Source organism: Cnephaeus nilssonii, assembly GCF_951640355.1.
Source record: "Cnephaeus nilssonii genome assembly, chromosome: 4".
Lineage (NCBI taxonomy): Eukaryota > Metazoa > Chordata > Mammalia > Chiroptera > Vespertilionidae > Cnephaeus > Cnephaeus nilssonii.
The window spans coordinates 21953937-21981104 of NC_137075.1; the positions used below are offsets into that span (position 1 = coordinate 21953937).

The 27168-nt window shown below is 39.8% G+C and overlaps 1 protein-coding gene across 3 annotated transcripts; it reads left to right on the top strand.

Moving 5' to 3' along the window:
* Positions 1-381: 381 nt before the first annotated feature.
* On the top strand, positions 382-27143 carry PPP2R3C (protein phosphatase 2 regulatory subunit B''gamma). 3 transcript variants are annotated; one of them, XM_079767526.1, is made up of 13 exons: positions 382-512; positions 4451-4578; positions 7588-7692; positions 8252-8364; positions 9220-9317; positions 10163-10233; positions 16001-16133; positions 19610-19665; positions 19744-19819; positions 21667-21803; positions 23149-23286; positions 24793-24852; positions 26514-27143. In XM_079767526.1, the coding sequence occupies exons 1-13, from the start codon at positions 455-457 to the stop codon at positions 26700-26702; spliced, it is 1362 nt and encodes a 453-aa protein (XP_079623652.1). In that variant the 5' UTR covers positions 382-454; the 3' UTR covers positions 26703-27143. The 3 variants fall into 3 exon arrangements, with proteins under 3 accessions (XP_079623652.1, XP_079623653.1, XP_079623654.1); XM_079767527.1 differs by lacking the exon at positions 26514-27143 and having other exon boundaries at positions 24772-24842; XM_079767528.1 differs by lacking the exon at positions 4451-4578 and having other exon boundaries at positions 415-512.
* The last annotated feature ends 25 nt before the right edge of the window (positions 27144-27168 follow it).

Below are 27168 nucleotides of genomic sequence, written 5' to 3' on the forward strand. Positions count from 1 at the left end.
GTCAAGGCGTCTACTACATTTAGGGGAACCTGTAGGGCCTCCGTATATCCTCAAGGGACCATAAAAAGAAATCGTGGAGAAAACGCTTCCCGGAAGCGCCCAAGGACTCCTGAGTCACGTGGTGCAAACGCGCCCAAGGCCCAAGAGGAAGTAGAAGTACGGGCTTCCCTGTCCTGCGCCTTTACAGTCTGGCGCTGCGGCATTGGGAAGCTGCCCGGAGGACATAACTTTCCATCTTCTCTCCCGCCTGCTCTCCCCGCTGTGGGTGTGACCGCCGCGTTCTCCGCGGTGACTACGCTCCCCGTTTCGCCTCCGTAGCTGACTTCCGCCCGTGCCCAAGATGGCGGCCGGGCGGCCTCCGCAGCGTCTCGGAGGCTGGCTGCTGGTTGACGTCTGAGCTGGTTGGCGGGGGTAGCGATTAGCAAATGCCGGAGCTGCTGCGCGGGGGTCGGTCATGGACTGGAAAGAAGTTCTTCGCCGGCGGCTAGCGACGCCCAGCAACGGCCCAAACAGTGAGTTTGGGAAGGGCCGTCCGCGGAGAGCGCCCGGCCCCGACCGCCCAGAGGCGGGGGCCGAATGGGAGGAGCAGCCGCTGGGAGCCGCGCTCTCCGCCGCTGTGAAAACTCGCCTGAGAAAGCAGGCGGGGTGGGAGGTGGCTCAGAGGCCCCGGGAGGTTTGACCCACACTCCCCCGAGGAAGGATTTGCGGGCGGGGAAGCTCGCAGGTGCCGGAGGAATGAGAACCCTGGTTCCAACAACTCTTGGATCCTACAGGAACCTACCGTCCATTGATCCTGCCGCCTTTTTACTATCACTTTTCCCTTCCCTCCTAATCCACGTAAATGTCATACCCCATTTTTCTTTGTCCCTCTCCCCATCCTTCACCCTTGCTTGTTACCCACCCTGTGGAGAACTCTTTCCTGTTTCACACCCGCACCCAGGGCAGCTGAAAGTGCTGGGGAAAACGGGACCAGGGCACATCGTCTCCCTTTCAGTTCTGGTCCACGAACGTCAAGTAGGTGTTGCAGTCATTCGTCTACATTTCTTCCGTTTTTCCCTAGACGTTCACTCTCCTACCGTTCTCCTCATTTCCCAAACCTCCAACCTTCCAACATAGCCTACCTACTCCTCACCCTCAGCTGCTGAACTTGTCTGCGTAAATATTGGAGAGGAGAAGCAATCAAAGCCCCACACCTGTTCCCGCTTCCCAGCTCTCTCACCGCCCCCACGTTGGCTACACATGGGGAACTGTCCAGGCCCCTATTGGAGACAGTCCCTCCACCCCGGCCCTAGGTCGTGTCCCCTTTCTTTTATTCACTGACTTCACTCTGGCTTTATTCTGTCTCTCTTAGGTGTCATCCAATTTTCCTTCTCTGCTGGATCATTTCCATCCAGTTCCAACAAACATGCCGAAATATACCTCATCTTAAAAAAAATAATTTGCTCTCATATTCCCCTCCAGCTTTAGCCACATTTCTCTACACACTTTATAGGAAAACTTTTTGGAAAAGTTACCTGTACTTGTGCTTTCTCCTCCCCTTTGTTCTTAAAACCCACTCCATTGCATGTTTGTTAACATGCTAATTACTGTTCCAGGCCACAGCAGTAAATACAACACACAGAAACCCTTGTTCTTGTAGGACTTACACTTTAGCATCGGAAGAGATGATAAAATAAGTAAATCAAACAGGTTGCACAACTTCTGTTTAAGACTGTTTGCTTCCTTGGTGTGCTAGGTAGATCCCATATTTGCCTACTCAAGGATATGTCCTCTCTCTCCTGCATTCTTGGGTTTTCTTTCTCAGTCATTCACAGCAGCATATGAACATGGTGGTATTTCTCTCATCTTAAAGAGACTCTTATCTTAACTTCCACTTCCAGCTATGCCTTATTTCTCTGTTCCCCTTATATCTTCATCCTACACATACTTTCTTTTTTTTGGTTTCTAGGAGACATACACTCTTATTTTTCCTCCTGCCTCACCAGTCATTCCTTCTCAGTCTGCTTTTTCTTCCTCTTCTCCCCAATAACTTAACATTGAAGTGACATAGGTTTGGGACTTAGAAGTTAAACTATAAAAGATGAAATAATAGAGGAAGGAGAAATAAAAAAAGAAGAAATGTCCAAAAAATAGAATCAACAACATGGTCTCATAAAAGCCAAGAAAAGGTTAGAATCAATAGTATCAAATTTAACAGAGAAACCAAGAACAGGTGTGTCCATTAAACTAAGCAACAGAGTGGAGGGGTAGTGAAGGGTAAAGAGGCCAAACATACGGGGATGGAAGATGATTTGACTTTGGGTGATAAAGATTATGTATCATAGAAATGTACACTTGAAACCTCTATGATCTTATTGGACAATGTCAACCCAATAAATTTAATTTAAAAAATAAATAAGCAATTAGGTCATTGGTTGCCCTGGAAAGAAACTCTACAGTTTCTGTAGAGTGGTAAGAGTAGAAGCAGGATTGCATGAAGAAGGGATGAGAGATACGAAAGCAGAGATGGCCAGCGTAGGCTTTCTTTTTGAAAAATTGTATGAGAAAGGAAGGAATTATGTGTGGTAATAGGTAGAAAGGAAGGAGTTTGAGGGGGGTGAGGAGATGGAAGAAACCTTTGCGTGTTTGTAAATTAAAGAAAAGCCAATAAAGATGAGGGAATGAAAGATAACTGAATGGGGGAAGGAGGGAGAAGGAAAGAATAAGTGATGGGAACAACCAGACAGAATTACAAAGGCTGAGATTGAGCCCTCAGGTAAAATGAGAGGTTAGCCTTGGATGAGAGAGGAGATAACCTCTTCCCTTACAACTGGCAGGAAGAAGTAAGGTACAGATTTGATACCTTCCTGCCCTCCCACTTCATTTAGGTGTCTATGGGTATCCAGTACACACTTTTGATGAACTGGGAGAGATTGTCATCTGTTGATGGTGAATACAGAAGGGGTTTGAAGATGTAATGACAGCTTGGAGCAGTCGGTCAACAAGGGGAATCAGCAAGAGAACATCAAGGGCAAATAAAATATGTCCTGGTGTTTTGAAAAGCTGACTTACTAATTAGTAACCATGAAATAAATTTGTGGGACCAAAATTGTACAGTTTTCTCCAAAGGTATTAAACCATGGTAAACAAATTAGATGTTAAGATTGGTCCAAGGGTAAAAATTAACATGACAGATGTGGCAGAAATGCAGGCATAAGAGGAGTTTAGGGGAAGGAAATGAGACCAGGAAGAGGAAAATAAACTTTTGAGAAAATAGATAATAGAATTGGAGACCTCAGTGAGGCTAAAGTGCAGGTATTATGGTAGTGAGGTTTTGAATAACCAGGAGAGAAAAATTATCTGAGAGTATATTAGAGTTTAAAATTTTAGAAGAAGAGCCGATAAGATCTGTGGTCTTGCCATGGAACTGAGTGACACAGTAGAGGTGAAAGCAAAAGCCTTCAAAGTTGAGTCACCCACATGTCTGTTCTTCCTTGATGATTGCAGGACATTGAGGTGAAGAGCGCTGTGCACCAGTTATCATGATCCACAAACCATTGTGGAGGAATGGCTAAATGACAGCTACCTGCCAGCAGCAGGCAGGTGGAGAGGTTGGAGAGTAATAGTATCTGGATATGTGAGCTTCAGAGGAAAGGGTTTTCGGAAGAAGAGTGATTACAAGGCTGAAACTTCATGAGGTCAAGGGCTATGCCTGTTTTCTCAGCACCCTAGCATCAGTGACTAGTATAGGGTTCAATATGTAGTAAGTGCTCAATAAATACTTTTAATTGAATGAATTAGGAACATGCCATCTATATATATAAAAGCCTAAGCGATCGTTATGACCGAATGACCAGAATGACCGGTCACTATAACGCGCACTGACCACCAGGGGGCAGACGCTCAACACAGGAGCTGCCCCCAGCCCGCAGGCCCCGATCGCCAATGGGGCCTGCTGGCCAACCTCCCAGTCCCTCCCCTAGCTGCCAGATCACCCAGTCAGGGCTGGGCCCCAGGCTGGGATGGGGAATCAGGGAGAGGAGGAAGGGTGGCGACAGACACGGGCAGCGAGGGAAGGCGGAGGGCGAGAGGCCAGGAGGAGAGGAGGCAGGGAGGTGGGGAACCTGACCTGCCCTGATCCCTGGCCAGGCCTAGGGACCCCACCCATGCACGAATTTCGTGCACCGGGCCTCTAGTAGGTCTATAAGAGAGGCAGTGGCTTGAGGAAGAAACAAGTATAGTGATAAAAAATAAAAAAAAAGTAGAGGGAGCAATGGAGAGTGAATATGTAGGAGAGGCTGTTTCAGTGGAAGATAGTGAGTCTTGGTATTTCAAGAAATTTAAATGTTTAGTGTCTAAGCACAACTGTGAAGACCTTTTTTGCACTATTATTAGACTATACTAGATGACCTGAGAAAAGTATTATTTGATTGTGAAAGTGTTTTCCCCCCTGAATCTATTTTGTTAACAGAAAAAAAAAGTGAACAAGAATTAAAAGATGAAGAAATGGATTTATTTACCAAATACTACTCCAAATGGAAAGGAGGTAGAAAAAACACAAATGAATTCTACAAGACCATTCCCCGGTTTTATTATAGGGTAAGTGGTATCTAAGCAAATGTCTTGCAGAGTTTATAAATAAAATACAATTTTTAAAATGGAATAACAATATTTTATAAATAAATTGAGGGTTATATTCTTTTTTATTTTTTATTTTACTTTTTTGTTAATCCTTACCCGAGGATATTTTCCCTTTGATCTTTTAGAGAGAATGGAAGAGAGAGAAGCATCGTTGGGAGAGAAACACATCAGTTGGTTGCTTCCTGCATGTTCCCCAGCCAGGACCTGGGCTGGGGAGGAGCCTTGCAACCAAGGTGCCCTTGACCACAATCGAATTCTGGACCCTTTGGTCCACAGGCCAGCGCTCTAGCCACCAAGCCAAACTGGCTAGGGCAGTTATATCTTTTTTTTTAATATGTTTTTATACATTTCAGAGAGAGGGAGAAATAGAAACATCAATGATGAGAGAGAATCATTGATCAGCTGCCTCCTACATGCCCCATACAGCAGATCAAGCCTGCAACCTGGGCATGTGCCCTGACCAGGAATCGAACCGTGATCTTCTGGTTCATAGGTCAGTGCTCAACCACTGAGCCATGCCGGCTGGGCAATGATTATATCTTAAATTTTATATATTTATTATTTCATTCTAGTTGATCTTACCATTATTTTGGAGCTGATAAAATCCTGAGTTTTCATATAAATTGGTATAAGATCACAAAGTTGTTAATTGCCCCCCTCTTTTTGAGTTACAGGCTTTTTCTTCCTAATTTTTATTATGGATATTAGTAATGGGTGTTCTGTTGGATTATGTTGTCAGGCTTTTTGTAAGATTTAGGATTACTTGACTGATAATTTTTTTTTTAATCCTTACCCAAGGATATTTTTTCCAATGCTGTTAAGAGAGAGTAGAAGGGCGGGAGGGAGGAAGAGAGAGAGAGGTGGGGAGAAGAGAGGGGGAGAGAAAGAGAGAGAGAGAGAGAAAAACAGCGATGTGTAGAGGGACACATCTATTGGTTCTCTCCCACACTCACCCCAACAGTCTGGGGATCAAACCTGCAACCCACACACGTGCCCTTGACCGGAATCGAACCTGTGACCCTTTGGTATGAGGGCCTACTCTATAACCACTAGTCACACAGGCCAGGGTTGATCACAATTTTTAACTTCGTTTTGTACTTATGTTGTAAGGTATAAAATGTTTTGTTCAAGGTTAAACTGAAAAATAGGTTAAGAATGGAAAGCTTGAAGAGTTATACTTATTTATTTGTTTCTTTGTGCCAAAATTGTAAAGAAGTATTTGAAGAGGGTTACAGATTAAAACATACCTTAAGAAAGCAATTTACATACAGAGAACAAATTGATGGTTGCCAGATGGGAGGAGGGTTTGGGGCTGGGTGAAAAAGATGAAGAGATTAAGAAGTACACATTGGCAGTTATAAGCCCTGGCCAGGTGGTTCGGTTGGTTGGAGGGTTGGAGGGTCATCACCTACACCAAAAGGTTGTGGGTTTGATTCCTGGTTTTGGCACATACCTAGGTTATGAGTTCAGTCCCTGGTCAGGATTCATATGGAAGGAAACTCATATCTCTCTCTCTCTCTCTCTCTCTCTCTCTCTCTCTCTCTCTCTCTCTCTCTCTTCCCCCCCTCTCCCTCCCTCCCACTCTTTCTCCCTCTCCCTCTCCCCCCTCCCTTTCTCTCTCTAAATAAAAATCAATAAAAAAGAAAGAAAGCTATTTCCAGCTAAAATTGAAAGTGACTGAAAAGAATAAGTCCTATTTAATATTATTATGTAAAATGTAACCACTGTTGGAATTTTAGATAAATGTATTTGTAGCACATTCTTTCTCTTGTTTCTTCTTCTCCACTGCTTCAAAGCACTTACCATCTTTGGTAACCATTTAACCATTAACACACACACTACGTACACACCTCCACTGATTAGGTGATTGACTAGACACTGGAGCATAATCCTAGACTCAGCCTCACCTCCGAATGTTTTTTCCTTCTTCACTCCTTCCTTTTAATGGGAAGGATGTTATTGGAAATGAAAGATGTTAAGTTAGTTTTTGGAAATGAAAGATGAAAACCATAATCTCCGATTTGAACCAAGGGATACTTAGCTACATTTAATGGGGCAAAGATATAGAAAAGGAAGACAAAATCTTTAAAAAAAAAAAAAAGTTTTAAATTGAGTTGGTATAAGTCATTATAAAGCCCTGCTTATGAAAATCACCCCAGTGGGCAGTCTGCCTTGGAGGCCATCTCCAAAGTGAGATGATCCAGCCTCAAAAGGCCTAATGTGGTAAGACTATGGACTTCAGATAGTCCCAGTGCAATTCTGTGTCCGTCTGTGGTTACCGTGGAAACAGTGCTCATTTGTTGGTCACTGAATTCTTTGTGGATCTCTTTTTGTTAAATGAACTTTTTAACTTTTTAAAAATATATATGTTTCTATTGATTTCAGAGGGAGGAAGGGAGAGGGAGAGAGAGTTAAAAAACATCTATGATGCCTGACTGGTCTGGCTCAATGGATAGAGCGTCAGTCTGCGGACTGAGGGGTCCTGGGTTCGATTCCAGTCAAGGGCATGTACCTTGGTTGCGGGCACATCCCATGTGGGGGATGTGCAGGAGGCAGCTAATCGATGTTTCTCTCTCATCAATGTTTCTAACTATCCCTCTCCCTTCCTCTCTGTAAAAAATCAATAACATATATTTAAAAAAACAAACAAAAACATCTATGATAACATAGATCATCAATTGGCTGTCTCCTGCACACCCCCTACTGGGGATTGAGTCCACAGTCCGGGCATGTGCCTTGGAATCCAACTGTGACCTCCTGGTTCATAGGTCAGTGCTCAACCACTGAGCCACACCTGCCAGGCTAAATGAACTTTTTAAATGAATGATGATTTGAAATTAAGCAAAATGGAAATACAAAAAGTAATTGAGGATTGGAATACATACTTATTTTATGAGCTCATATACATTTTACTTAATCCAATAGTGTAGAATTTAAGTGTAGAAATTAACTACAATGTATTTTTAGCTGCCAGCTGAAGATGAAGTCTTACTACAGAAATTAAGAGAGGAATCCAGAGCTGTCTTTCTGCAAAGGAAAAGCAGAGAACTGTTAGATAATGAAGAATTACAGGTAAGAATGGAATAAAAGCTTGCTTTGGATGTTAGCCATTTCTTATTTGCACAACTTACATCATACAGGATCTCAGGACTGTCTTAATGGAGAGGGGCCTGCAGAGTGGGTGAAAGACACGCTCTGGAGAGATGGCTCCCACCAGAAACAGCAGCAGAGCTTGTGTGGGCCCATCTCCCAAGGATAGTTTTGTTTGTTCAAGTCCCTAGGTGATTCTAATGGACGGATAAAGTTGAGAAACCCCTACTGTAGAGTCAAACTGCAGGGGTTCAAATCCCAGCCCTGCTCTGTGATCTTGGGCAATGTACTTAACATTTTTGTGCTTCAATTCTCATCTGTAAAGTAGGCATAACAATATCTACAGTATATAGTAGATTAAAGAGGCAATGTATATGTCTATTTTTATTGTTATTAATTAATCAGAAGAATAATAGGGGATGAGATTCATCTTAATATTAACTCTACTATCAAACTATCATTTTAATGTAAACATATTTAACTATGCTTTTAAGTTTTGTTCTGTTAACTATAATATCTCCATTTTTGCAATTCTTCTAAGAACTTATGGTTTTTGCTGGACAAGCACCAGACACCACCTATGATTGGAGAGGAAGCAATGATTAATTATGAAAATTTTTTGAAAGTTGGTGAGAAAGCTGGACCGAAGTGCAAGTAAGAATAATATCCTATATAATAAAAGCCTAATATGCAAATTGTCCCCTTGACCGGGAATTCGACCGCTCGCTGTGACGTGCACTGATCACTAGGGGGCATCGCAGAACATGGCGGGCGTCGGCAGTGCTGGCAGTGGGCGGCAGTGGAGGCGCTGCCGGCCCTGACAGGAGCGGGACCACAGCAGGGTGGTGGAGCAGGTGAGCAGGTGGTGCCAGGCCAAGGCTGGTGCAAGCAGGTCCCAATTGCCCTGCTGTTCGCCCTGCAGACTGCGACCAGCAGTGGCTCCCAGGCGCTGAGGGAGCCGGGCAGGGCCCGATGACTCAGGCGGAGGGGGGCGCACTGGGACCCAGGGGCCCAAGTGCTGCCCAGGGCCCAGAGGTCAGCTAGGACCTGCCCTTCCACACCAGACGCTTGCGCTTTGATGGCCAGCCAGGCCTAGGGTCCGCACCCGTGCACAAATACCGTGCACCGGGCCTGTAGTATTTAATAAAAGAATATATTTCATTAAGCATTTTAAATGCCTCAAATGTTGATGAAAATTTAAGTTAGTGGTATGACAATTTGAGTCAATTAATGTTATTAAAAGTTATTAATGAAGTTTAAAAAATTATTTAGTAAAGAAAATTATATTGGTATAAATTTATTCAAAGAAATATGACTTATAACACTATAGGCCTTCATTCTTAAGACAAGAGAATGTAAACAAGTAGAACAATATTTTTGAACTATAATTCTCACTTTTTTCACCACTTTGATTTTTAATTGCTTGCATTTATGCTGTTTGCTAATTTATATAGAAGTAATTTTTATGTTATGCTAGCAGATGATTTTAATCCTTATTTCCTTTTCTAGGCAATTTTTCACAGCAAAAGTCTTTGCTAAACTCCTTCATACAGATTCTTACGGAAGAATTTCCATCATGCAGTTCTTTAATTATGTCATGAGAAAAGGTGATTTCATTTTCATTGTGCTCTCCCTATCTGGCAATCAAGTAGGATTTTGATCCATGCTTTCAGAGTATCCCATGTGAAAATACTCTCTTAGTAAGTTTGAATAGCAGAATTTCTTATCTTTTGAACAAGATTTTTTTTCCTAGTATGATTCTCTCCTAGAACTTACTAGAGCTGAGATTTTCTGCCATAAATTTGAGTTCGTCATTATAAAAAGAGAAATAAAACAAAAACCTCACATCCTAAAGATACTAGCTATCAGGGTATATCAAAAGCCGAACCAAGAGTTTTAATGTGTGGTGATTTGAAATTTTTAATTCACTGGTAATTTTATTTCACTAACATATTATGGGTTGAGCTGCCTGAGAAGATAGTTTCAAACTCACAACTGTAGTATGAGTTTCAAGGAGTTTTTACCAAACAACTGGAGTTGTATGATTCCTGTAAGTTCCATAATGATCTTTCAAGTCTTATGTATATCACCTTTAATATTTGGTGGCAGTAAATAACCTCAGTAGAATAAAAACAGCTTGTTAAAAGCATAACATTACACTCACTGTCCCTGTTTGGTGGAATGACAAGTTTAATAAGAACAATATCCTCAAGGGCATCAACTTTATTATCACTTTAGGCATTGCAGAATTGTTGATATCTGCCATTCTATGGTAGGTTTGTTTTGTTTGGAACAAATTTAGGGTTAACAAATAAGTAATATGTGTGAGAATAAAGATGTTCATAAAGATATTAGCTTGTCCCTCTAATCTAGCTCTTTATCTCCTTTTGTCCATATATATGCTAAAGGATAGCACTTAGTAATTACATTTCATTTTCTTGTTTATTGTCAGTTTGGCTTCATCAAACAAGAATAGGACTCAGTTTATATGATGTTGCAGGACAAGGATACCTTCGGGAATCCGTAAGTATTTAATCTACTTTAATAACCACGATAGACATGAAAATGTTAAGAGTGGTTACCACTGGGTGTTGGAATTACAGATGGTTCTTTTTTTGTTTGTATCTCTGTTTTTGTTTGTTTTTACAAATAACATGTTACTAAAAAGCCTTTTAAATGTATATTGACCACAAAAATTCATTTTTAGATTATTTTCTCTAGTCTTTTGGGAAAAAGTTCTTTATAGGAGAAAATAAGAATGTAGTGTTTTAATAGGATTAAAAACCATTGATGAAACAGTGAAAAACTTGTGATTATTCATGAGTGTTATCAGTGTATGACTGTTTTAAAATGTGAAAGCTAGGAATTTTTCCACTTAAAGGAAATACATACGAGAAAAATAATGTGACTGTTTTCCCACCACTAGGTTTGGATTGTAACGTCAGTTTCCAAGAGGCTGTTTGGTAATTAATACCACTAGGTATTAATGTAGTTAGGCCAAGTTATCAATAGAGAATTATAGTCTCATCATCTAAATGGCTATGCTTCTTCTGAGTGCAGGAATCTAAATTATATGGTCATGCTTCTTTTTAGCTCAGGCTTTTCCCACCAAATATAGAGTGCTTTTTAGGGTTGTCGGGGAAAGGGGCAGGGAGTTAAGCATAAATATGAAACAGGTTAATTAATTGCTTAAATAAATATTCAAATATTAGATTTTAAGACATATTCCCTGTTATAGTTTATTTCCTGTTATAATTTTTTACTGTCTGTTTTATCCAGACTTCTGTAGATAGAATGTTAGCTCATACTGAACATTTACACTTAAAAACCTTTCTGGGGCCCTGGCCAGTGTGGCTCAGTTAGTTGGGCATTATCCCATGCATCGAAAGGTTGCCGGTTCGATTCCTGGTCAGGGCACATGGCTGGGTTGCAAGCTCAATTCCTGTTCAGGGCACATGTGGGAGGCAGCCTATGTTTCTCTCTCCCTCACCCTTCCTCTCTCTCTAAAAATCAATAAATAATAAAAAACACAAAAACCTTGCTAGGGACACAGTACAGTTCTTGAACTTTAAGATTCAGATCAACTTGACAATAAAAGGTTCTTGCTTTGCCCTGGCTGGGTGGATCAGTTAGTTGGAGCAACGAACCATACACCAAAAGGTTGCAGGTTTGATCCCCAGTTTAGGGCACGTGCAGGAGGCAACTGAACTATGTTTCTCTCTCACATTGATGTTTTTCTCTTCCCCCTCTCTCTTTAAAATCAATAAAAACATATCCTCAGGTGAGGATTAAAAAATAATTATTTTTTTAAAAGGTTCTTGCTTTTATCCATCTCTTTCTAGCAAGAAAGACATATTAGCCACCTGTTGATACTTTCTTAGATCAGATACTAGAGTAATTCTATAGCTCTAATAATTCTTGTCAGCAGTGAGTTGTTTTACAAGACACACTTCCTTTCCCTGGCCAGTATGCTCAGTTGTTGATTGAATATTGTCCATGCACCAAAAGGTCAAAGGTTTGATTCCCAGTCAGGGCACACCTCCAGGTTTCGAGATCAATCCCTGATTGGGTGTGACACATTGATGTTTCTCTCCCTCCTCTCTCCTCTCTCCTTTCTCTTCTCTCCTCTCTCCTCTCTACCCTCACCCTCTTTCCCTTCACCCTCTCTCCCTCTCCCTTCCTCTTTCTCTGAAGATCAATAAGAATACATTGGGTTTTGGGTTTTTTTTAAAGACACACTTCCTTTTGCTTGCCTCTTTCCAGGAATGGATACAAAAATTGAAACAGGGATAAAGAGAGGGGAGAGAAAACAACAGTACATCTCTGTAGTTGTGTTTAAAAGAGAGTAATTTTCCCTTCTCTCAAAGAAATTAAATATTTCTCCTACCCTGGGCACTTTGCCTTTTGAAATCAGATCATGTATCTTTACTTAAAAGACAGTAGTTTCCAGAACCAACATCTGTAATTTGAGTAGTTTGGGCAAACTTTCATTCACTTACTAAATCTTATTAAATAAGCACTTGACAACACCTCATTTGTGCCAGATACTATTCTTTTTTTTATCCTCACCTGAGGATATTTTTTCCATTGACTTTTAGAGACAGTGTAAGGGAGGGAGGAGGAGGGGAGAGAAAGAGAGAAAAACATCAATCTGAGAGACACACATCGACTGGTTGCATCCTGCACAAACCCTGATCAGGGGCGGGGTGTGAACCCACAACCAAGGTTCCTGCCCTTGACCAGGAATCAAACTCGGGACCCTTCAATCTACAGGCTGATGCTCTAACCACTGAACTGGCCAGAGGTGTTCTAAGTACAATTCTAAGCCTTACTCTTATGGAGCTTTTTTCTAGCAGAGTAGGGAGGCAGACACTAAATTATAAGCAAGATAATTTCAAATAATGACAAGTTCTATGGTGACAATATAGAGAATGGGAAAAAGTATGATTGAGGTTGGGGGGGGCGCTATTTTAGATAAGATGAAAGGGGTGCTTTTTTGAAATAGTGATTGAATTTTAGCTGTGAAAGATGAGAAAGAAATCAACCTTATAAAAATGTAGTAAAGGGGAAACAGTAGGGTCAGTGTCCCCAAGGCAAAGTTAAATCTGATCTGTTTAGGAACTGAAGGAAGCCAGTATGGCTAGAGCATATGAGCAATATAGTTAGAGTAATAGGAGTTGAAATTGGAGAAGTAGGCAGGGACCACATAGAGGGCCTTTTAGGGCCATGGTAAGGAGTTAGAATTTTATTTGAGACTAATGGGATACCATTAGAAGTTTTAAGTTGAATCTGTCAGAATATGATTGATGTACATTTTAAAACATCACTGTGGGTGCGTGTAGAATGGGTTGTAAGGATAGAATGAAAGAAAGCATGTTTAGGCTACTGCAGTAGTCCAGGTGAGAGATGATAATGGCCTAGATCAGTGTGATGCTGTAGAAAAATTCAGTAATGACTTAATTTAATATATATTTTGGACACACACTCACCCCAAAATTTGCTACAGGATTTGATATTGGGGGTAAGGGATAAGATCCTTGGTAAAAGTGAGTCAGGAACCAAAGATGAGTCTTAAATTTTTATTTTGAATGACTGCTGGAATAGAGAAAAAAGGGTGAGGGCCAGGGTTGGGGATAAAAGTCCCATTTCGGACAAACCAAGTTTGAGATGCCATCTGTTCTGCAACTTAAATATAAAGTATCTCTGATCAACGAGAACATACTTTACAATGGCTAACGTAAAATTAACAAAATTGTTAAAGTAAATATAAAAAACTATGAGAGGCTTTTAAATGTAGAATCTTGGAATAGGAAAGTCTAAGTGTGACAAAACACTGAACTCTAAAAAACAATAAATTCAGCTAAATATTTTTAAAATCTGTTGACTATAATAAAGCTAAAAGAAGACAAACTGGAAAATATACTTGAAACTCAGTCACAAATGGCCAATTATCCTAATGTATAAAAAGCTCTTAAGAAATCAGAAGAAAATGGCTGCTAAGTCAATGCAAAACTGGGCAAAGGAGTGTATTTTGCAGAGAGCAAAATACAAATACTTGTTACTCATAGAAAAAATCTTAAGTTCACATAATAAGATAAATGTCAAATAGATCTTCATTAAAATGTCATCTTTCACCCATCAGATTAGCATAGATCAAAAGGTTTGATAATATCTTGGCTGGTCTGGCTCAGTTGATTGAGCATTGTCCTGTGCACCTAGAGGTTGCGGGTTGAATTCCCAGTCAGGGCACATGCCCAGGTTGCAGGCTCAATCCCTGGTCAAGGGTGTGCAAGAGGCAGTCAGTTGGTTGGTGTTTTGCTCTCACATCCATATTTTTCTCTTTCCCTCTACCTTCCTCTCTCTCTCAAATTCAGTAAAAAAAAAATCTTTAAAAAAAGAATTTTGATAATGCTTGTAATGAAGGAATGTAAAATAGGCCATGGTTTCCCAAATTTTTTAGTTTTCAGTACTCTTTTTGTCTCAGTAGATTCATCATAGAACCTCTATACCAAAAGAAATACCTAAAAACTAAGTTCCATTTATTCATCAGTTGTGAACAATAAAAGCATTCATTAAACTTAATTCCATTAGTCTTTTGAAAAGAATAATACACTTAAGTTAAAAAAAATATTTTTACTTCATTATTAAAGAACAATTACTAATGGAATGTGTGTGCCCAGGGGGCACTGTACAGCTACTCAACCTGGGAATTAGATTTGACAGTCATCCTCAGTTCCTCTCTCACACTGATTTTCTTGTGGCACTTGCTTTATTATAGCAACCATCAAGAACCTAGATTGCTAAGATTGATGTAATAAAAAGGAATATATATTTAAAATTAATGTTGAAAATGTGAACTCCCTTGAGCAATAGATCATGCAGTGTCTAACAGATGTTGCTAAAATATCCTATCCTGTTGCATCCCTGTGAGTTCAATGTAGCACTCCTGGGGCACAATTTGGGAACTGTTAATATAGCCTCCCATTGGTGGTGGGAGGATAAAATGGATATGGCCTCTATGGAAGGGTGGGCAGTTTACCAATATCTATCAAAATTATAAATGTGCATCTGTTTTGACACAGCAATCCACTTACAGAAATTACATCCTACTAAAGGCCTGTTGCACGAAGATTCGTGCAATAGGCCTTCCTTCCCCTGGCTGCCGGCACTGGTTTTCCTCCGGCACTGGGGACCCAGGCCTTTGCTCTGGCCACCGCCTTCAGTCTTCGCTCCAGCCAGAGCGCTGCTCCTGTAGCTCCCTCCACCCCCCACCCTCCCCCTCATAATAAGCGTCCCACGCCTGCATGCATGCTGCCCAGAGGCCTGGAGCAGCTTGCGGGCGGGGCCGCCACCATCTTTGTCTGGTTAATTTGCATACTCACTCCTGATTGGCTAGTGGTGCCGTAAAGTGATGGTCAACTTGCGTATTTCTCTTTTATTAGTGTAGATTATTCTTCCATATCTATGAATGAAAAATTTGCTTAGCCACTATAGTATTGTTTTTAGTGTAGCAGAAGGTTAGAAATAACCTAAATGTCCATCCATAGAAAACTAAATAAATTATGTTACATCTGAAATATTTTTTAATCCTCACCCAAGGATATATTTTTATTGATTTTAGAAAGAGAGAGGAAGGGAGAGAGAAACATCAGTTGCCTCCTGTACGCGCCCCAATCGGGGATTGAACCCACGACCTAGATTTGTGCCCTGACTGGGAATTGAACTCACAACCTTTTGGTGTTCAGGACGATGCTCCAACCGACTAACCCACTGGTCAGAGCACCATAGCTTTTTTTTTTAATAGAAGCTCTTTGAGAGCCAATGTGGAATGACTGCAAAGTATAGTGTTAAGTGATAAAAGCAAAATACAGAAGAATTTGCATGGTATGCTTAGATATTCTGTGTTAAAGAGGAAAGGAAATATACATACACTGTATATGTATTGGCTGGTATATGCATCAGTTAGTTATCTTTGGAAAGATACATCAGAAGCTGATAATGTAGCTTACCTCTGGGGAGAGGAAATAGGTGAGAAGGAAACTTTTCAATGAATACTCTTGTTCCTTTTGAATTTGGAACTATGTAGGATGCATCACCTATTCAAGAATATGTTAAAATTTAAATAAGAACTAAATTAGTAGGAACAAATTTAATACAAACTACTAAGCTAGTTATGAATTAGTATTAATGTTGAACAATTTCTAGGACTGATATTATATTCCAGTTTCTAATGAAGAAACAAGATCAGACTTTTAATACTTTAAAGTTTTATTTTGTTTTCATCTTTCAGGATTTAGAAAACTACATATTGGAACTTATCCCAACTTTACCACAATTAGACGGGCTGGAAAAATCTTTTTATTCCTTTTATGTTTGTACAGCTGTTAGGAAATTCTTTTTCTTTTTGGACCCTCTAAGAACAGGTAAAATAAAATCTTATCTAACTTAGATAGTATAAAAATATTACTTTTAAATCTCAACTAGAGAAAAGTCTTGAAATGTCATTTTTTATTTTCCCAACATGTCATTACCATCTAGATATATAAAATGCTAATATGCTAAGTGTCCCTCTGAACATCCGACCAGTCGCTTTGACACACACTGACCACCAGGGACAGATGCTCAATGCAGGAGCTGCCGTGGTGTGCACTGGCCATTTACAAAGAAACGGCACCATGGACCTGGTGCTGACAAAGCAACACTCAGCTTCCCCCAAGTTGGGGCACAGGCCCTGCCACCATCCTGGAGCAACAGCCCACCAAATCGCAGCCAACGCTGCTGAGATCCCATGGCACAAAATACAGCCCAGCCCAGCCCAGAAACAGTGGCTGTGGGCACCAGGTAATGACGTCATATAGCAACACCCAGCTTCCTCTACCTAGCAGCTAGCCTCCTTGCAGTTTCTTCAGCCCAGGAACACAGCTTGCTTTATAGCCAGGTGGAAACATTTCACACTTTAACCAAATGTCTCTGAAACGTTTTCAGGTGCTTCATCTCATTTGATCCTCACAGAAGTCCTGGAGTAGGTAGATAGGAGACTTGGTAGAATCCCATTTTCTTTTTATTAGCCGGAAAATGGAGATTTAGAAAGTTTAGAAACTTGACCCGACTGAAAAGAAGTAAGAAATGGTGGACCTTGAAAATGACTTCAGGTTTTCTCACTGCGCAGAATATAGTCAAACACTGCTGCAGTTAAATACTTTACCCTTTGTTCTCCCTGCATGATCTACAATAATAATCTGCTTCGTGTTGATATTTACTGCTGTGTTGCTGACAATTACCTGAAAGAGAAGTTGGGGTGCTTCACTGGGCTGGAAAAAGTTTAGCTAAATCAGAAAGCAGGTCTAATTAAGCAAGTTTATGTATAAAGCTCTTGATGGCGCCAATCGCACCGTGTGTTTCCATCTGTCATTGTCTATCGTGAATTTGGTTGATACTTCTATTAAAAAAGGGCAAATAGCGATATTAAAATATTTCTTCTAATGAATTTCCATTCAATGTGCACAAATTCATGCACTGGGCCTCTAGTTAATATATAAAGATCTTGTATGATTTACTTGCACCAACCATAACCAGCTGTGTGACAGTGGCATCTCACCTAACCTCTTACAGTTCCTTCATCTCTAAATGAAGTATGAACTGGGTAATTTATGACTCTATTTCTAAGAAGCCAGTTATTCTGATACTAGAGGCCTGTTGCACAAAGAGATTTGTGCAATAGGCCTTCCTTCCCTTGGCTTCCAGCACCGATTTTCCTCCGGCACCTGGGACTCAGGTCTTCGCTCCGGCCAGAGTCTGCTTTCTTCGTCTTTGCTTCAGGCTCTGGCCAGCGTCTGCCGACTTCTTCTTCACTGCAGATTCTGGCTGGAGTCTGCCATCTTCGTCTTTGCTGCAGACTCCAGCTGGAATCTGCTATCTTCGTCTTTGCTGCTTCACTGCAGACTCCAGCCAGAGTCTGCTGTCTTCGTCTTTGCTGCAGACTCTGACTGGAGTCTTCCATCTTCGTTTTCGCTGCAGACTCCGGCTGGAGTCTGCTGTCTTCATCTTTGTTGCAGACTACAGCTGGAGTCTGCCATCTTCATCTTCGCTGCTTTGCTGCAGTCTCTGGCCAGAGTCTGCTGTCTTCCTCTTCGCAGCAGACTCCTGCTGGAGTCTGCCGTCTTGGTCTTCCCTGCAGACTCTGGAGTCGAAGTCTTCATCTTTGCTGTGCTGGAGTGCAGTTCCTGTAGATCCCTTTGCCCCCCACCCTCCCTCTCATAGCAGGCATCCTGCCCTGCCAGGCCACTCTGCACCTGGAGCAGCTGTGCGGCCACCATCATTGTCCTTCTAATTTGCATATTCACTCCTGATTGGCTGGTGGGTATAGCGGAGTGATGGTCAATTTGCATGTTTCTCTTTTATTAGTGTAGATAATTGGCTATTCTGATATGTAAGATAATGGAGAATTTGCTTTTTGATCAAATTTGTGAATTGGGAGATAGAACCATTTAGCCATGATGTATTTTTCTTTTTCTCAAGTTAACTATCCCATATGGGGCTCAGATTGGTAATTTGGCCTCGTTAACATAAATTTTAAAAACTGTTCTAACCTGTTGAGACTTAAAAGACTTAAATACATGTATCTGGGACCGGGGAAGGTACAGAAGGCCCAAATCAAAGTCCGTAAGTCTCCTATACGTGAAAATCCAGCTATGAGTCTATCGTAGTATATCGTAGCTGACAGGCTTTTTTAAACATCTCCATTATAGGAACATATGTCTATTTTTCCTTAAAACTGTACAAAATAATGCTATCAGTTTTGACTGTTATGTACCAGGTACTATGCTAAGCATTATACATTGATTCTTTCATTTCCTTCCCATCACTCCATAAGGAAAGTATTACTATTATCCATAGTTTATGTGTGAGGCCACTGAGACTTAGATTATATATCTAGAAGTGGCATTTAAATTCCAATCCTTCTACTCATAACCATGCTTCCAAATTGCTTCCTATTCCAGAACCTGCCAAAGAAAAATGGAGATAGTCTCATTTGATTACTAGCTGTATCATTTTCATCTCCACAAAATACGCAACATAACTTTTTAGGGAATCAGTTATCAATGTAATTTTAGAAAGAATTTACCAATTGGATTTACATAGTTGGGGTATAAAGGTAGACATGTGAAGTAGAGATTTTATTAAATACTAGAGGCCCGGTGCACGAAATTCGTGCATGGGTAAGGCCCCTAGGCCTGGCCGGGGAACAGCGCCGATCGGGGCCTTCCTTCCCCCGGGTGCCAGCTGCTGGCTGCTGGCCAGGGCCTTCCTTCATTCTGCGCTGCCTCCTGGTGGTCAGTGCACATCATAGCGGGCAGTCGAACTCTCCCGGTCGGTCGAAATCCCAAAGGGACAATTTGCATATTAGCTTTTTATTATATGGGACTAGAGACCCGGTCACGAAATTCATGCACTGTGGGGAGGGGGGGTCCCTCAGCCCGGCTTGTGCCCTCTTGCAGTCCGGAACCCCTCGCTCCTTACCACCCGCCCGCTCACTGCTCCTTACCACTGGGCTCGCTGCTCCTTAGCGCTGCCGCAGAGGCAGGAGAGGCTCACGTCACCGCCACTGTGCTCGCCAGTCACGAGTCTGGCTTCTGGCTGAGCATTGAGCATCTGCACTGGTGGTCAGTGCGCATCATAGCGACTGGTCATTCTGGTCATTCGCCGTAATGGTTGCTTAGGCTTTTATTATATAAATTTCCTGTACATCTCCCCTTTCATAGCAATAAGGACTTTGGAGCATAAGAGCTAAGAAGGTTTAAAATGTCAATTCTTTGATTGTTCTTATAAAATAGTACCTTTATAAAATTGCTCTTGTTTTTAAAATGCAGTTAATTGTATTTTTTTATGTTCTTTAAAGGGAAGATAAAAATTCAAGATATTTTAGCATGCAGCTTCCTAGATGATTTATTGGAGGTAAATATGTTTTTAAACCATTTATAAATTATATCACTTGACAATTGCTATCTTCTAATTGTCTCTGTGTTCATTTAGTTAAGGGATGAGGAACTGTCCAAGGAGAGTCAAGAAACAAATTGGTTTTCTGCTCCTTCTGCCCTAAGGGTATATGGTAGGTTCCTGTCACAGTGCTAAAATTTGAATTATTCATTCCTTAGTTAATTGGTGTTCAAAGGACATTTTTTTAAATATTTTTTTTTTATTGATTTCAGAGAGGAAGGGAGAGAGATATAGAAACATCAGTGATGAGAGAGATTCATTGATTGGTTGCCTTCTGCATGCCCTCTACTGGGGGGAGATCGAGCCCACAACCCAGGCATGTGCCGTTGGCCGGAATCGAACCTGGGACCCTTTAGTCTGCAGGCTGACTCTACTGATCCAAACTGGATAGGGCCAAAGGACATTTTGATACATAGGCTAATTTACCTTAAGATCAAAGTATCGCAATTATCTTAGAGCTAGTATTCTAGGTTACTAAAATTTACTTGTTTTTTAAATACCAATGTTTTAAATTTTTGTAACTCTTTTTAAGTTACTACACTTTCTCTTTAATTTGGTCTTTTTTGACTCAAGCATTATGAACATCTACTGTGGTCTTGTACTGTGATAAAATGTTGGGAGGTGTTCTAGAACCTGGTTTGCTTTTTATTTTTGAGAGAGAGGGTGGGGGGAAGGAGTGTGAGAGAGATAAACATTGATGTGCGAGAGAAACATCATTGATTGCCTCCCACACATGCTCCAAGTGCCCGGACCCAGGACCAAACCCGCCACCTTGTGGTATACGAATGGCACTCCAACCAACCACGCCACACCAGTTTTTTGGGTAATATTTATCCCCCCTTTTTTTAAAAAAATCTTCACTTGAGTACATTTTCATTGATTTTTAGAGAGGAAGGGAAAGAGAGAGAGAGAGTGATGTGAGAGAGAAACATTGATCAGTTGCCTCATGCAAGCACCCCAACTGGGGCTGGGGATTGAATCCGAAACCCAGGATTATGCCCTGACCAGGAATTGAACCCAGGACCTTTCAGTGTACAGGGCGACACTCCTACCAACTGAGTCACACTGGCCAGAGTGTTCTTTTCTTAAATGTCATTAGCCTGTTAAATTATTCTGTTGGGTGGTCCTAACTCATTTTGGCATCTTTGACCTCTGCTTTTAAGTGCCAGCATTTCAGTGCCTTTTGTTGATCTCTATTGCCAGCTAATTTGGTTTTGTTTTTGTTTTTGTCATCTAATTTAGAATCCTAGGAAGTCTTAAAAGGTTGCAAACTAAAAGCAAATTAAGGGAAATAGCCCAAAGGCCATCCCTTTATGATGAGTTTTCTTTTTTTAAATTTTCAAAAATGTTTTTATTGATTTGAGTGAGGAAGGGAGAGATAGAAACATCAATGATGAGAGAAATTCATCAGTTGGCTACCTCCTGCTTGCCACCTACTAGTGATCGAGCCCAAAAACCCAGGCATGTGCCCTGACCGGGAATCTATCCTTGACCTGTTTCTTGGGTGGACATTCAACCACTGAGCCGCACTGGCCTGCAGGTTTTCTTTTACTGGTTGTGGCTTAATAGTTGTGTGTTTTTTCTTTTCCAAATATATTTTTATTGATTTTAGAGAGAAAGGGAGAGAAACATCAATGATGAGAATCATCGATCAGCTGCCTCTTGCACGCCCCCTACTGGGGATAGAGCCCACAACCCAGGCATGTCCCCTTGACTGGAATCGAACCCAGGACCTTTCAGTCCACAGGCCAGCCAATGCTCTATCCACTGAGCCAAACTGGCTAGGGTAACAGTTGTTTTGATAGAGATTGCAGGGATTGATCATTTCACTACCTTTACTGTAAGATAATTACTTTGAAAGTCAAAATATTTTCCAATAAAAACAACTTTATGTGTTTATTCTTTTGTATTCGAATTTTATTTGGTCACAACTGTCTTTCTATCGTCTTTCTTCTCAAGGCCAGTATTTGAATCTTGATAAGGATCACAATGGCATGCTCAGTAAAGAAGAACTCTCCCGTTACGGAACAGCAACCATGACCAATGTCTTCTTAGACCGTGTTTTCCAGGAGTATCTCACTTATGATGGAGAAATGGTATTAGTTTAAATCTAACAAGTTTTAAAAATTTAGGTTCCCACAGCTTTCAAAAGCCTTTTTCTTGATGTGATACAGTGTTTTTTTTATATCAGTGTGTAACAGTATCTTAAAATGTATGAAATGATCAAATTATTTGAGATTCAAAGAGCCTTTAATCTTAAGGTAAATTTGTTTTACAACATGACTTGCCTATGGATTCTGGGCAAATAGAAAATTTTAATAATTTGTTCATTTCATTGTCATTGTACCAATTGTAAAGGGAAGTAGACTAGGTAAAATAAAAATTGAAAATTTGGCAAATGCTATTAACTATTTTCATAGAGATGGTTCGTCCATTAAATTATCAGCTCAGATATAGTACCACATACACCATGATTTAAATCTAAGAATCAGGTTGTATTACTCTCCATTAAGTGGCTATATTAGTAGCTATAGATTGACTAACATGTACCTGCCCTTATATTGCAGAAATTATAATAGTATTTTTAAATTACCATGCTTGCTATTAAATACATGTGTTAAGAGTGTGATAAATTTTCCAAACCAATGATTCTTAAGAAATGGACAGATTGTCAGAAGAGAATCAAGGTTCTAGGTTTTATCACTAAGCTTTAATAGCAGTTTTCTAAACAATACCCTTGTTAGCCAACTGCAAAGGAAAAGGGGGAAAAGGCACAGAAACTTTCGTGATTCCCACCATTGTCTATAGTAGCCAGTGAGGAACTTTATAAATGACTTCTGGTGAATAAAGAAAATCAGAAGCTACAACTATGCTTGGAGATAAGATGATGATTAGGCTACATCTCTCTAGTTCTTTATACTGCAATTTAAGCAAAAAGGAATTCTTAATCTTAGCCTAAAAAAATTTCTTCCAAGAATAGAAATTTCTGAGATTCTCCCACGTATTTTACTTCTTTTCACTATGCAGAAAATGTAATCTATGACTAGATTTAAAACTTTTAAACATTATACCAAATAGCTATGTGAATTTACTATTCTATTCATTCCAATAAATTTTTCTCAAAATGACCATGCTGAAATGAAGATATAAATATAGTGGCAATGTACACTAGCTTAGTCACTATGCTATACATTTCAAAAGCATAATAAAAGAAAATTATGGTTTAACACAGAAAATCTCATAAGAAATAAACTGTGTCCCAAAACCTGTCCTGTACAGATTGCTATATAGAATTCCTAGAAACCATTAACTAAACAAATTGATTTGTCATTTCATGTTTTAAAAATCTTGCCACTTTTGATTGCAAACTAGTTTCAGATTATTAGACACTCAAAAAGTTAATTCTAAATATGGTCTCTAATGTTATTTTCTTTTCTATAGGACTATAAGACCTACCTGGACTTTGTTCTTGCATTAGAAAACCGAAAAGAACCTGCAGCTCTGCAATATATTTTCAAACTGCTTGATATCGAGAACAAAGGCTATCTGAATGTCTTTTCTCTTAATTACTTCTTTAGGGTAAGTCTCATTCATGTAAATGAGTCATTGTTCCTTAACATATATGTTACATATACCATTTGGTTTAAAATACCTACTCAGTGCCCTGGCTGGTGTGGCTCAGTTGGGCGTCATCCCATGCACTGAAGGGTTGCTGGTTCAATTCCTGGTCAGGGTTGCAGGGCTTGATCCCTGATAAAGGGAGGCAACCAGTCGATGCAGGAGGCAGCCAATTGATGTTTTGCTCTCACATCAGTGTTTCTTTTTCTCCCTCTCTCTTCTCTTTCTAAAAATAAAAAATGTTTTTTAAAAAAATGTTTAAGCCTCACATTTTCTAGTGAATGACTCAGCTAAAATGTTTGTCAATCCCTAACCGGTTTGGCTCAGTGGATAGAGCGTTGGCCTGCAAACTGAAGGGTTCCAGGTTCGATTCTGGTCAAGGGCATGTACCTTGGTTGCGGACACATCCCCAGTAGGGGGTGTGCAGGAGGCAGCTGATCGATATTTCTCTCTCATTGATGTTTCTAACTCTATCCCTCTCCCTTCCTCTCTGTAAAAAAATCAATAAAATATATTAAAAAATAAAATGTCAAATTGGATCACAGTACAGTTGACCCTTGAACAACATGGTTTTGAACTGCGTGTGTATGTGTCCACCTGTATGCAGATTTTTTCAATAAAATATATTGAAAACTTTTTTTGAGATTTCCTCACTACGGTGAAGCGGTCTTATCAGTTACACCTAAGCTACCATAAAGCAATTGTACTGCTACTAAGTTTTCCATACATGAATCATTATACCTGAAAATATTCTTTTTCAGATCTTTTCATTTTTTTATTTTTTTTTAATATATTTTATTGATTTTTTACAGAGAGGAAGAGAGAGGGATAGAGAGTTAGAAACATCGATCAGCTGCCTCCTGCACACCCCCCACTGGGGATGTGCCCACAACCAAGGTACATGCCCTTGATCAGAATCGAACCTAGGACCTTTCAGTCCGCAGGCCGACGCTCTATCCACTGAGCCAAACCGGTTTCGGCAGATCTTTTCATTTTTGATGTCTAATGTTAGTTGTCAAGTAGAGGGCAAAATGTAGGGTGGGAGGGGAGGTGGTGGATTGGGTATCTTAAAGAATAGGGAAAGTGTGAGCAGCATTCTTGGGTAATGGGAGGTCATAATGCAATAATTGCTAGGCCACATGACTCATCTAAGGATGGAAAATATTCCTGTGTTGTAGCAATAATCTGCAGTTTTGTATACTTTCTTTCTGAAGCTCTCAATAGCTAAGGCGTAGGTCTAGAAAGGTTGATGGTTACACTGACCCAGTATTTAGGTTTTGCTGAGTAGTGATATACAAGGTCAAGGATGTTGAGAATATTGGCAAGAGTGGTTCAAATGATGAGGCTTGTGGTTTGATAGGAAAGTAATTGGAACTAGAAAGAGACCATGGGATTTTTTTGGGGGGTGTGAGAGGGGCTGTTCTGTATTTCATTTTTTATTTACAGTTTTATTTCTGCTAAATACAGGCCATACAGGAACTAATGAAAATCCATGGACAAGATCCTGTTTCATTTCAAGATGTGAAGGTTACTTTTTCCTTTAATTTACATAATACCAGCTAACCATTTGTATTAAATGAAATTTTATATGAAAGTAACTTATGAATTATAAAGTACTGAATCAAATCAAGTTTTTGCTCTTATTTGTTCCAATGATATTTAAGTCATTAGAAACTGAGACCACAGTTTGACTAATGATTTTTGTAGTCTGATTTTAGCATTTTCACCCTTCTGTTCTCATTGACAGCTTTCATTCATTTTGATTGAAAATGAAAATAGAATCAATATGGCCTGCATCCTTTGGCAAACTATTCCACTGGAAACTGAATTTTTAACTTGGGAACTATTTAGGTCAGGCACATTTTTAGTCTGATACTTTAAAGGGCTTGCTTTGGTATTACTTAAAGAGACATCAATCCTACACTATGAAAACTACCACTGAAACATATGCTGCTACTTAGAACTTTAGTATTGAGACTTTCTCTAGCTATGAAAAACAAGGAGTATCCAGTATTGATTCAGGTTCAAACTGAATAATGTAATAAATACCTCATTCAGTTTTAATCAAGTATAACATTAACCTTTTCACTTGGATGTTGAGTGTGACTCGACACGGTTAGCATTAGAATAAAGGAATCGAGAAAAAAGCAAGCGAGTGCAAAAGGTTAAGGGTTATTTTGGTTTAATATAAACGAGACAAATTTTAAACTATGCAACAGCAACTTAAGAACTAGTTAAGCCCTACCTGGTTTGGCTCAGTTGGCCTTCGGACTGAATAGTCACAGGTTTGATTTGGGCCAAGGGCACATGCTGGGGTTGTGGGCTCGATCCCCAGTAGGGGGCATGCAGAGGCAGCCGATCAGTAATTCTTTCTCATCATTGATGTTTCTCTCCCCTCTCCCTTCCTCTCTGTAATCAATAAAAAAATTTTTTAATAAATAAGATCAATAGAACTAGTTAATTTTAAATGGCCACCACCTTAGAAGAGGAAGTTTCACAAACATATAAAAGTTAATTCATTTCTTTTACCTAAATTGTTCTAAACTTTTGAAAATGTAATTTTCCTCCTTTAATGACACTAAATACCGAGTAATTTTATTACAAAAAGATTAAGAAACACGTACAAATTCTTTGTAAGTATTCATTTAGAAGAGGTTCTTCCATCTATTCCAGTAAATTTTAACCCAATTTAGTGTTATTCTGGATGACTAATTCTTTGATACCAACCCCCCACCCTCAATAGGTCCAGAGTGTAAAAGGTTGACATCAATATTAGAAATGAAATTTTGTCATAGTCTTGGCTCTGAAGCCTTTAAGTTTGAGCTGAGTTTGCACTTAAATTGAATCAAGGGTTTGCTTCATCACTAACAAAAGTACAAGTAGTTAGTTAAAATGTACTCAAAGAACACTGCATTAAATAGTTTAGCTATTAATTACCTTTGTAGCTTGTATTAGCTTAAACTCTGAGCCTCAGTTTCTTCCTCTTTGATAGACAGTTATCACATAACTAAGGAATATTACAGTAAAATTCTGTGAGTACATAGAAAAGGAGACTACTTATCTGTTGAATGGTTTTTTCTTTTACAAAAATTGTATGTAAGCTTAAGTGCTGAATTTTAGGTCACTGTATGATAAAAATTAAGTGAGTCATGAATCAGATTCCATTGTATTTTTCTTCTTTCTTGCAGGATGAAATCTTTGACATGGTAAAACCAAAGGATCCTTTGAAAATCTCTCTTCAGGATTTAATCAACAGTAATCAAGGAGACACAGTCACCACCATTTTAATCGATCTGAATGGCTTCTGGACTTATGAGAACAGAGAAGCCCTTGTTGCAAATGACAATGAAAACTCTGCAGACCTTGATGATACATGATCTCAAAAACTAGACTGTATTCATTAACATAAGCTTGAATGCTGCATGAAACCTCTGAAGCAGAATCCTTAGAAATGGTCTAAATAAAAGACTTCAAATGCCTACAGAACACAGCAAATGTTCTCATTATTGGAATTAATAGTTTGGAAGCAATAGGACCAAATTAGGAAGCAGTAAATTCTGTTCCCACTTAGCTTAAATATGATGTGTGATTTGCTGAAGGTAAAAGGAGTCCGCTTTAAATCTGTGTAATATTTAGGACTATTTCTGACATTAGTCATTAAGAATTTGAATACCTGAAGGGTAATTTAAATTATAATGTGATCATTTAACCTTGAGTATTCTCCTAAAGTACTATGTATATCAAAGATTACAGACTTCCCCATTCAATTCATTTCTGGATTAGAAGTGTTTACTAGTAGATGTGATGTTTCTTTTAATAGGATATTTCAATAAAGTATTGAAG

Coding starts and splice junctions, on each gene's coding strand:
- PPP2R3C (XM_079767526.1), top strand. CDS start 455: ATGGACTGGAAAGAAGTTCTTCGCCGGCGGCTAGCGACGCCCAGCAAC. Junction 16,134..19,609: donor TTTGGACCCTCTAAGAACAG/GTAAAATAAAAT, acceptor TGTTCTTTAAAG/GGAAGATAAAAATTCAAGAT. Junction 23,287..24,792: donor CTCTTAATTACTTCTTTAGG/GTAAGTCTCATT, acceptor TGCTAAATACAG/GCCATACAGGAACTAATGAA.